This window comes from Carlito syrichta, unplaced genomic scaffold (genome assembly GCF_000164805.1).
Source record: "Carlito syrichta isolate Samal-C Ts95f unplaced genomic scaffold, Tarsius_syrichta-2.0.1 Scaffold308142, whole genome shotgun sequence".
NCBI classification, from domain to species: Eukaryota; Metazoa; Chordata; class Mammalia; order Primates; family Tarsiidae; genus Carlito; species Carlito syrichta.
Genome location: NW_007252238.1, coordinates 459987 through 472174, shown reverse-complemented (window position 1 = coordinate 472174; position 12188 = coordinate 459987). Strand labels below are relative to the sequence as shown.

At 43.5% G+C, this 12188-nt stretch overlaps 1 protein-coding gene across 1 annotated transcript in view; it reads left to right on the top strand.

The window, feature by feature from the left end:
* The first annotated feature begins 1828 nt into the window (after positions 1 to 1828).
* Positions 1829 to 12188, top strand: part of PRMT9 (protein arginine methyltransferase 9) — a 54697-nt gene continuing 44337 nt past the window's right edge. The window contains exons 1-2 of the mRNA XM_008065052.2: positions 1829 to 2230; positions 6129 to 6277. Of these exons, the coding sequence (XP_008063243.1) occupies positions 2042 to 2230; positions 6129 to 6277 (338 nt within the window). The 5' untranslated portion in view covers positions 1829 to 2041. The remainder of the gene's footprint in view (positions 2231 to 6128; positions 6278 to 12188) is intronic.

Here is a 12188-nt window from a genome sequence, read left to right as displayed (position 1 = left end):
GCAAAGTTTGGGAGGTTTCCTTCTGCGTTCTGGAAAGAGATTTCAGCCAACTACATTTGACTCTTACAGGATATGACTTGTAGTCACTTCTGATTGAATGCTTACAGGTATCAGTACCTAATGTTTATTTTAATAATCCAGATAACTTAAAAACAATTCTAGATAATAGTAACAATAAGTAGCATTAACTATACATGTATAGCTTATATATAAACTGTTTTTATCTATAGTCTCATCTGATGGTTATAGTGATCATGTGACTAAAATAGGAAAGATAGCTTTAATGGGTCTATTTACAAAGAATGAATCTTAAGGAAGGGCTATTGAATGGGTTAGAAAGGACCATGCTTGGACTAGAATGGAATTAAGACACTAAAAAAAAAAAAAAAAATTGGCAGTGGGGGTAAAGGCAGGGTCTCACTCTGTTGCCCAAGCTGGTCTTAAATATACGTATCCTTCTGCCTTGGCTTCCCAAAAATGCTGTGATTACAGTGCGAGCCACCATGCCTAGTGGCACTTAAAAAAAAAAAAAAGCACAATGGTTTTTTCATGTTCTACAGTATCTTCCTAGGTATAGAGAGAACTCAGCCTTAAGTGTTTCAGTCTTAGGGAAATTCCATAACTTGTCCTATCTTGTCCTATACAGAAAGTAGCAATTAGGGATGAGAGACAAATGAAGACACGACAGTTGGGGAAGTCTACATGCAAAACCTAGCAGTGGGGGATATACTTTCCATTAAATAAATAAAAAAAAAGAACAACTAAGTCCTTATTTGTGCCATACTCTGCTAGGTGTATAGCCTTAAAATGGTTAGGAAAAGCTCCTGCCTTTGAGAAACTTTCTTAGAGGGGGTCACAATTTAGAGAACTGGATGCAACCCAAGGAACGGATCATAATTTACATAAGTAGGTACTCAGACGGAAGGGTGGACAAAAGAGAAGGGAAAAAGGCATGTCGATGATGGGTTTTCGAGCATTGCAAGGGTCCCCAAACCTTCTTAGTTTGATGTACAAAATGCTCTATATTTTTGTTCTTTGTTAAGTAGGATATTCACCATTGACGTATTTGAAAATGTAGACAACTATGACTTCTTTCAGCTGTAATTCCTGTGCCCCTTCCCTTTAAAAGTTGCGAATCTATACTTTAGGGGTCATACTTGAATGCAGAAACACTTTTCCTATGTATTAATATAACCACTTACACAGTGGTAAGACATCGAACAGTGAGTTAAACCCTAAGCTCCTTTTATAACAACTGACCAGGCGGGTGGTCAGGGAACTTGGGTTTGAGTGATGCCCAGGCCACCAAATGGTTGTGTCACCTTCAGCAAGTGACTTCTCAGGAGGTCACCTATTCCATCACTTTGATGAGTGTGATGCAGAGGTTTTGTTTATTTTATTTTAAATAATGCCTGCGAAAACACTTCCTTTACTGCATCTAACACGCTCGTGCTGTCTCCGGGTTTCTTCCAGTTTCTTGAGATTTTGTGCATTAAGGTCCGCAATGCCTTTAGCATCACAAGTGCCTGACTGTCCCCGACGAGTGGGTGCAACTTCGTGCAGCCTGGATCTGCACAGCAGGTTCTCGGAATCCAAGCGACACAGCACCGGAGAGCAAGAGAAAGAGATAGCGTTCCGGATCCAGCCGGTGCGGGGCGGGGGTGGGCGGGGAATAGAACGGCGCGAGAGTGGAAAGGTCCTATCCCAGGCGCTCGTCTACGCGCACGCGCAGTGGGTATCCCTGCCGGCGTGAGCGGGCAGCGACGTGCCCACGTCGAGCGCGCTGACGTTAGCGTAGCGAGCGCTGCCGGTCTGCGTCTGCAGTCGCGGGGTGTGCGTCACGGTCGGCGCCGCCCGCCTGGCCAGGAGAGGGCGGAGCTTCCGCCTGGGCCTTGGTGGGTGAGCTCACAGCCGCGACCAAGGGGGCTCTCGCCTGTGTTCTCGCGCTCCTGCCAGTCTCGTGGAAGTGTAGCGTCCAGGCGGTCTCCTCGCTCGGTTTACAAACCATCTTCCCTTTGGCCACACAGACGGGGACTCTGTCATGTCGAGCTCGCGGCGCAGGCCCCGCCGCGGCGCCGGGGGTGGCGCCCGGGCAGCCGGCCGGGACGAGCTGGTGTCGCGGTCCCTGCAGAGCGCCGAGCACTGTCTGAGCGCGCAGGACTTCGGCACCGCCTATGCCCATTACCTCCTCGTGCTCAGCCTGGCGCCGGAGCTGAAAGACGACGTAAAGGTGAGGGCCTCTTATGTTTTTTATGTTTTTTTTATTTTTGCTTGCCCGCAGGTCCGACGTTCTCGTAATTTAAAAAAAAAAAATCGGGGTACAGGGCCTATGCTGCGCGGTCACTGTTTCTCATTCATATTTACTGTTTACTCTTGATTCCTTTTTAAAAATCCACACCCACAGCCAGCCGAGCGGAAAGTCATGTCGGTTCCGTCTTCGAAATAGGTCCAGGTTCTTATCTCTTGGCACCACCACCTGCGTTAACTACCCTCGGTGATCTGCCCCCTGTTGCAGTGGCTTCTCTCCTGGGCTGTCTCCTGCAGCTTATGTCAACACAGCCAGCTGTTTGCAACAAAAGTCAAATGATGGCACTTCTCTGTTTCAAAACTTCTGTCACTTGAAATAAAAAAAAAAAACACCAACCAATTTTTAATTTTAAAGATGTGGGATACAATTCAGGGCTAGGTATACCAATGTTCGTATTATGCTGGCACCCTTGTTGATGAGGTGTACCCCCCTCCAACCCCTGGCAGTTTCCCACTACTGCCATTCCTTTTCTTGTAGTATTATGATAATTGTTTCAAGGTTTGCTTATGGGTGAGAACATGTGGTACTCAGTTCTTTGTTTCTGTGATAGATCAGTCAGTATTATTGATTCTAAGTCCATCCAAGTTGCTGCGAAGTTCATAATTTTGTCCTTTATGGTTGTGTAATATTCTATCATGTACATGTACCACATTTTAAAAATCAAGCCCTCTTTCGATGAGCAGCATGGTTGGTTCCATGTTTTTGCTATTGTGTCACTAAAAATTCTAAAGGTCTAGGATGATCCTCTTCCTCTTCCTGTATCTAATAAGCATGCCCTTGCCTCAGGGCCTTTGCACTTGTCATGTTGTGTGTAGAAGTAATGATGTGTCTCTCATTGAATAAAGGGTACATTTAGCCTAAAGTAGCAATCATTTGATGATACCTTCTTTAAGCTTCAATTATTGAGTCATTTGTAACAGTTATTCTGCTGAAATGCTGTACTTTTTTTTTCTGAGGATTTTAATTCTCCATCACTGATAAAGCTGAGGTTACTTTTTTCAAGTGCTTTTAGAATCTAAATTTATTTATTTGTTTTTTTGAGTTGGAGTCTCACTCTGTCGCCCAGACTGGAGTGCAGTGGCCGCTCCCGGCCACCGCAGCCTTGACCTGCTGGGCTCCGGCGATCCTTCCGCCTCAGCCTTCCAAGTAGCTGGAACTACAGGCGCGCGCTACCACACCCGGCTAATTTTTTTGATTTATTGTAGAGACAAGGTCTCGCCAAGTTGCCCAGGCGGGTCTCGAACCCGCGGGCTCAGGCAATCCACTCACCTCAGCCTCCCAAGGCGCGGGATTACAGGCTGAGCCACCGAGCCTGGCAGAATCTAAATTTTGAAAAATAATTTCGCATTCAGCTTTCAGCTACAAGCTATTTTGCTTTATTTAACCAAGGGTTTCTCAACCTCAGTACTGTTGACATTTGGATGGGGTAATTCTTTGTTGTGGGGGCTTTCCAGTGTTTTGTAGGATGTTTAGCAGCATCTCTGACCTCTACCTGCTAGATGCCAGTAGCACCTGGATGTTTGTAGTGCACATACATATTTAGAGTAAATTTCAGAACCATCTGGCCTATTCCAGAAAGAAACAATATGTTTAGATACAGTTTGCTCTTCCAGGTAGGCAGCAGTGGAAAAGTGGAATCACCCAACTGCTCTTTTCCTAGTTCTTTTCTTTTCTTTTTTTTTTTTGAGTTGGCATCTCACTCTGTCTGACTCTGTGCCCAGCCTAGAGTGCAGCGGTATGATCATGGCTTACTGTAGCCTCTACCTCCTGGGTTCAGGAGATCCTTCCACCTCAGCCTTCTGAGTTGCTGGAACTACAGGCACATGCCACCACACATGGCTAACTTTTAAATTTTTTTGGTAGGGACAAGGTTTTGCTTTGTTGCTTAGGCTGGTCTCAAACTCCTGGGCTCAAGCAGTCCTCTGGCCTCAGCCTTCCAAAGCTCTGGGATTACATGCCTGAGCCCACTGTGCCTGACCTTCAGTTCTTTATTTTTGTTTCCTGTTCTTTAAAACAGGGACATTACCTCTCTTATAGGCATTTAGTGTGTATTAAAAGCATGTCTAAAATGTGTAGCGCAATGCCTGGTTCAGTAACCAGAACCAGTGGGGTTCTGTCTCTCTCTTTTTATTTTGAGTTGGAGTCTCACTCTGTTGCCCAGACTGGAGTGCAGTGGCATGCTCCCGGCCACTGCAGCCTCGCTTTGCTGGGCTCAGGCGATCCTTCCACCTCAGCCTTCCAAGTAGCTGGAACTACAGGCGCGCGCTGTTATGCCCAGCTAATTTTTGATTTATTGTAGAGATGAGGTCTCGCCAAGTTTCCCAGGCAGGTCTCGAACCCACAGACTCAGGCAATCCACTAACCTCGGCCTCCCAAAGTGCTAGGATTACAGGCTGAGCCACAGAGCCCGGTTTTTTTTTTGTTTTTTTTTTTTGAGTTGGAGTCACTCTGTCACCCCCAGTTTCGACCTGTTGGGCACTGGCTAACTGTACGCCTCAGCCTTCCAAATAGCTGGTACTACAGGTGTGCACTACCACACCTGGCTAATTTTGATTGATTTTAGGGACGTAGGCTCAGGCAATCCACTCGCTTCGGCCTCCCAAAGTCCTGGAATTACAGGCTGAGCCACCGAGTCCAGCCGTTCTGTCTCTTGCAGAACAAAGTCTTTATTTCTTTGCATGGACCCTTTGTAAAAGTCTCATTTCCTGCTGCTCCTTCTATTCCCTACACCCAAACTGCAGCCACACCAAGCTACTTAACTGTAGATCCTCTGTTCAGTTTCATATAATCTGTGCTTTCCCCTTACACCCTAGAATCTCCTTACTTATCCCTGTCTCTTTAATAAACTCCATCAAGATTCAGTTTCAGTTGTCAGCTCTTTTGTATAAAATACATGAAGATGACTTAACATATTTTCACGATAAAGCTGGATGACTAAAGTCTTCCCTTTTTCCATAGAGTTGCAGGTGTAGAGGATGACTGGAGGAGATGAGATTGATGCTAGGGTGACAATGAGAAAGAAGGCTGTTGCTGTAGTCCAATGGTTACAAGGGCCAGATTAGGCTGTAACACTGGGAAGGAAGAGGAAGTGGCAGATTGAAAGCCTGAGGGCATTGACTAGGTTTGCACCATTATATGTGAGTTAAGGTACCATTATAAGATGATTTTGTGGTACCTTAATCTTACATCCTGTGTCAGAGAAGTATGATGGTTTCAATTTAGAGCTTTTTGAACTTTTTGAAAATTGTGTGTTAAGTTTCTCTCTATAGCGCCCCCGTGAGGATAAGAGCAAGATTTATGTTGCTTGTCATTGTGTTTTAGCTCCAGTTCTTTGCACTCTGATTATTCAAGGAAATACTGAGTTGAGCTAAATTTGAGTTGACTGGGGATCCAGTGTCTAGTTGAGATGACAAATAGGAAGCTGTGTCTGTGAGTCTGAGTTCAGAAGCGAAGGTCTTGTTTGGAGGTGTAGATATACCATACATTAACACACAGGTGATAATGCATTGGGGATGGATATGAAAAACAATAGGACCAAGGGCACACTCCTAAAACATAGGAACCCAGGAAAAACAAGGTGGGAGGAGACTCAAGAGTGTGATATGGCAGCTGAGATTGGAGGGAGTTTAAAGAGTGGTTATTCTTACTCTGCTTATTACTGTCTATATAGGTAGTAACATTCATTCTTGTATTTATTCAGCAAACAGTGCCTTCGAAAGCTAAATGAAATTTAATGTGTTCATTCAATAATAGTGAAGCTCCACTCGGTAGAATATTCATAAATTATTGGCTAATTAATTTTTTTTTCTTATTTGGAAAGGAAATTTTTCAGTATACACTCTTCAGATGGGCTGAAGAACTTGATGCTCTCAGTCGAATACAAGACTTACTTGGTTGCTATGAGCAGGCCTTGGAACTGTTTCCTGATGATGAAGTGATTTGCAATAGCATGGGAGAGCATCTCTTCAGGTTTGTGATGATTTCAGTATTTCTTGTTAAGAATTATCTTGTAGTTTGGATCAGGGATAAATTATACAGTAATGTGAACAGGGAAACTTTAGTATAGAGAATTATTAACTCTAGTGGAATAGGAGTAATGAGGAGTTGCCTAGGAAGAAGTTAGAGCAACTGAAAAGTATATAGGAATGGCAAATATTGTGTATAATATCATAACAGTTAAAAAAAATTTTTTTTTTTTTGAATCAGTCTAACTCTGTTGCCCAGATTGGAATGCAGTGGCAAACTCATGGCTATCGCAGCCTCAACTTGCTGGGCTCAGGCAATCCTTCTGCCTCAGCCTCCCACGTAGCTGGAACTACGGGCATGCACCACTACTTCTGGCTAATTTTTGGATTTGTTGTAGAGACTGGGGCTCGCCAAGTTGCCCAAGCTGGTCTCGAACTCTGGGGCTGAGGCAGTCCTCTTGCTTCCCCCTCCCATAGTGGTGGGTTTACAGGTGTGAGCCACTGCATCCAGCAGCTGTTTTAATATTATATAATAGGCTATATAATAGCCACTGTCTCCAGGGGTGAGATAGAGTATCCAAGGAAGAGAGTTCCTCTCACTGGGCTGAGATCCAGACCTTGTTGGAGAGGGTACAGCTGTGGGTACAGGATGGAAGTGAAGTCACTATGGTACCTTGCCAGGGAGCTTGTAAATCTGTTTTCTGGAACTTGCTGTAATTTTGTCTTTTGGGGTGCCAGAAAACCTCATGGGGAGGTATATCATCAGGGCACTCTTTTACAAAACTACCCAGTAGGATTGGGAGTCCATTGGATGCTGATGGCTGCCATGTACTTCTAGGAACCTGGTGCTAGAGAATTCCTGAGCACACTGGAATCAGGAAGCAAAACCCTTTCCCCCTGCAAGGTCTTTCCACTTTTTTTTTGAGTTGGAGTCTCACTCCATTGCCCTGGCTGAAGTGCAGTGGTATGCTCATGGCCACCCCATCATTGACCTGCTGGGCTCAGACAGTCCTTCCACCTCAGCCTTCCAAGTAGCTGGAACTACAGTTGCACACTACCACATTTGGCTAATTTTTTGATTTATTGTAGAGATGAGGTCTTGCCAAGTTGCCCACGCTGGTCCTGAACCTGTGGGCCCAGGCAGTCCTCTCACCTCGGCCTCCCAAAGTGCTGGGAGCAACCGCACCTGGCCTCTCCACACTTTTTATGATACAGCCTACCCTTGTGCCCACTGGTGGAAAAATATTAAAGGACTAGATGCATTTTTCAAAGAGCAGGCAAAAAGGGTGAATTTGGCAATAAGTTGATAACCAGCCATGCTGAGGGTTTCCAAGACCAGAAACTTCTAGATTTGCTTATTTGCTAGGAATACTCACAAGACTCAGCATATAGTCATAATCGTGATCCTGATTTGTTATGTGGTTGAGTATAAAGCAGAATGAGCAAAGGGAAAAGGTGCATGGGGCAGTCTTAAGGAAACCAGGAGCAAGCTTGTAGAGGTCATCTCAGCAAAGTCACATGGGATTCTCTTCCTTCCTTCAGCACCGAGTTATGACAACTCACGTGAAAGGCTGCCAGCAGGGAAGCTCATGCCCAGGGAGCGAGACACTTAGGTACTCTCTGCCTGGTACATAGCAGAATTTTAGATTCCCAGAAGAAAAACAGGTCAGGTGCTCAGCATAAACTGCATTGTATGAATAGTTTAGGCACAGGGAACCATTCTTATCAGGTAGGGTAGTGGGAATCTTCCCAAAATCCAAGTTTCCAAATGCCAGCCAAAGGTCTGCACACTGGCACTTATGTAGAAAGAATTCTGAAAAAGACAGGAAACAAAATGTTAACATTGTTTTTGCATTTGAAAGTGTCAGAGTCGGGGTAACCCCTTTGGGTTCTCTCCTACTGTGGGAGCTTTTCTGTACTCTCAATAAATCTTGACTTCTCAAAAAAAAAAAGTGTCAGAGTAATGGGGAGGGAACATGGTTCTGCAAAGTTGGAAAGTGGCAAGCGGCAGTTGCTCATGATCCTAGGAATTTAGTTCATTAGTCTCATTTTACATGTTCCTTTTAGTTATTTTCAGGCATTTCCTCACTAATTTCCTCCTCCTCCCCTCAAATCACATCCAGCTAAAACAAACTTAATTCCATTAATAATGAACTACAAAACTTGTGAGTGACCACGAATTTCTCTTCTTAAATGTACCTTGAGCCTATTGGCGCTTGATAGTCAATGTGATAGTCTGTCTCTGATGCCCATGGGTCCCTTTCTTGGCTCAGTGGACTGGGTTGGGCCAGGGCTCTGGAAAGGGAGTGTAGGTAATCTGTACAGTTTTGAGAAATTTAATGAATTGAGTAGTCAAGTCAGTGTTTATTACCCATTTTTTTTTTCAGTATGGAGAAAGAACATTTTATAAATTATTTTTTTTCTTTTTTTTTGAGTTGGAGTCTCACTCTATTGCCCGGACTGGAGTGCAGTGGCGCGTTCATGGCCACTGCAGCCTCGACCTGCTGCACTCAGATGATCTTTCCTCCTTGAGGAAGGAATCATGCCCAGCCCTGGATTTGTTTTAATAAATCTGATTTGACTGCTTTGCACAAAACAAGGGTAGAATTAATGGGAAATAATGGGAGAAACAGCATTATAACGTCCTATTTTATTTAGAAAGATCATTGTACAAGTTCTAGTGATTGTTCTATAGTATTATTCCTTTCTTCCTTTGGGTATATTAAGTTTTATATGAAAATTTCTCTATAAGAAATATTTTTACCGGCCTGGCATGGTGGCTCAAGCCTGTAATCTCAGCACTCTGGGAGACCGAGGCAAGAGGATTGCCTGAATCCGTGGGTTTGAGACCAGCCTGGACAACATGGTGAGACCTTGTCTCTACAATAAATGAAAAAATTAGCCGGACTTGGTAGTGTGCGCCTGTAGTTCTGGCTACTTGGAAGATTGAGGCGGAAGGATCACTGGAGCCTAGCAGGTCAATGCTGGGGTTGTCATGAGTGTGCCGCTGTACTCTAGCCTGGGTGATGGAGTGAGACTGTAACTCAAAAAAAAAAAAGATTTTAAAAAATTACTCTCAAATTAATTAAAAATCTACGTTTTAATTTCAGTTTCCTTTTGTTCTTCATTTTACATAAGGGGAGTGACTCTAGGATTCACTCATATTCCAGATTATTCAGTTAGAGTGATTATAACATTCTAAAACTCATGTTTCAGAAATAAACTCAGTTTCACAGAAGATTGGAGCTCTACATACTTTTGGCAGATGGTAACTTTTGGTGACCTATTGTTGGAGGACATTAGTCTGAGTAGTTCCCAATCGTTGAGACAAAAAATATGTGATATTAATTTGCTTTGGAGAGATGTAACTAAGCACAATTTCTAATTCAAGTAGTCACAGTTCAGAATTTGTAATTTGTGGTAGTGTAAATGTGGCTTTTATATAGTTTACTTTTGTTCTTGGCTTACAATGGTTCTTAGCTGTTTTTTCTATACTACTTTTCTCATCAAAGACAGTGTATTATTCCTTCCCTACCAAAGAGTCACTCTTCCAGGAGAAAAGGGGTTCCCAAGTAAACAATAGCTGTTGCTGCTTTTTTTCCCCTCCCAGTTGGGGTCTCATTGTTGACTAGTCTGGAGTGCAGTGGCACAATCACAGCTTACCACATAGCCTCCACCTCCTGAGCTCAGGCAAACCTTCTGTCTCAGGCTTCTGAGTAACTGGGACTACAGGTGTGGGCCACTATACTTGGGTAATTTTTAAATTTTTTTGTAGAGGTGCGGTCTCACTATGTTGCCTAGGCTGGTTTTGTACCCCTGGGCTCAAGCAATCCCCCCACCTCAGCCTCCCAAAGTGCTGAGATTACAGGCGTGAGCCACTGTGACCAGTCAATAGCTTCCTTTCCTGACATTTATTTGTGTAATAAAATTTGTCTGGAGCATCTCAACTTTACAACCTTTGTTAGTCCAATGGTATAAGATTTAAACCAAATATCTTTAAGTTGCTAATTAGGGAGATAATGTTTTTCCTAGTTGAAAGAAAAAAAGGTATTCTTACAGTTCATTGATATTACTTACACACATGTTGAGTCTTTCAGTATAAGATATGTTTTAATTGAGTATATATTTTTAGGTTAGCATTGCAGTTTAAGAATACTGATGATGTATTAAATATCAAACCTAAGGGAAGCACAAACCCAGGAAATTATTATGGACAGATTTGGCATTGATTCAACAGATTGATCACTGATATTTAGAAATCTTTAAATATTGTTGCTAAATTAGTCTCTCAACAAATACTGATTACATACAATATGTATGATACTGTAGTGTGTACAGTGGCAGTTACAGATGAAACCAAGATAGCTCTACCTTCAAAATAACTTAAGAATAACGTATACTAACCTTACACATTTCAATTTTAACTTAAAATATGGGTACCTATCATAGGGTCATTGATTTTAGATAGAGTGTTTCGAGTTCCAGAATGTCTTTTTTGCTTAGACCATACCCAGAATGTGAATAGTATGACTAAATTTCTTTAAACCTGGCAGAGTGCTTAAAGGTACTTGTGAAGAGGAATGAATGAAAAGGGTTCTGCTAGCTCACTTCTGTTCTGTGTGTGGTCCACTCATTGGTGCTCATCCACAAATTACTGGATAAGTATAGAAATTGAGAGTAAGCATTTAGACATGCATGTAGCAATTTCACATTGCTGTAAATCCAAGCATATGGTTAGGGAACTCTCATGTTGAAGAGAGTATAGACCAGCTTGAGTGCTGCTGAAATCTGCTGTGAGCTGCATACTGACTATGTTCAGTACAGACATGTTGGTCTACAATTAATTTTTGTTTGTTTTTGTTTTGAGTCAGTCTCACTCTGTTGCCCAGGCTGGAGTGCAGTCACATGATCACAGCTACTGTAGCTTTAACCTTTTTAGCTCAGGTGATCCTTCTGCCTCAGCCTCCCAAGTAGCTGGAACTACAGGGGTGTGCCACCACACCCAGCTAATTTTTTGGATTTATTGTCGAGATGAGGTCTTGCCAAGTTGCCCAGGCTAGTCTTAAACCCCTGGGCTCAGGCAGTCCTCTCGCCGCCGCCTCCCAAAGTGCTGGGACTACAGGCGTGAGCTACCATGCCAAGACAACAATTAGATATTTTAAAAAGGGAGGAGGAAGGCTGGGCATAGTGGCTCATGCTTAAAATTTTAGCTCTTTGGGAGGCTAAGGAAGCAGAATTTCTTGCGGTCAGTAGTTTGAGACCAGTCTGGGCAACATGGCAAGACCTCTACAAAAAATAAAAAAAATTAGCTGGGTGCCATGGCATGCTGAGAAAGCTTGCGTTAACTGAGGAGGTCAAGTCTACAGTGAGCTATGATTGTGTCACTGTATTCCAACCTGAGTGATGGGAGTACCTTGTCTCTAAAAATAAATAAATAAAAAGAAATAAGTAAATAAAGTTTTTTTTTTTTTGAGTGGGGGTCTCACTCTGTTGTTGCCCAGGCTGGAGTGCAGTGGCACACTCACGGCCACCCCAGCATTGACCTGCTGGGCCCCGGCGATCTTTCCACCTCAGCCTTCCAAGTACCTGGAACTAAAGGCACTTGTGCTACTGCATCCAGCTAATTTTTGATTTAAGTAGAGACAAGATCTTGCCAAGTTGCCTGGGCTGGTCTCTAACCCACGGGCTCAGGCACTCTACTCACCTCAGCCTCCAAAGTGCTAGATTTGCAGGCTGAGCCACCGAGCCTGGCCATAAATAAATAATTTTAAAACAGTTTTAAAAAAAGAAAAGTTAGCTGGGCTCGGTGGCTCAGCCTGTAATCCCACGCCTTTGGGAGGCTGAGGTGAGTGGATTGCCTGAGCCTGCGGGTTCGAGACCCGCCTGGGCAGCGAGACCTCATCTCTACAATAAAT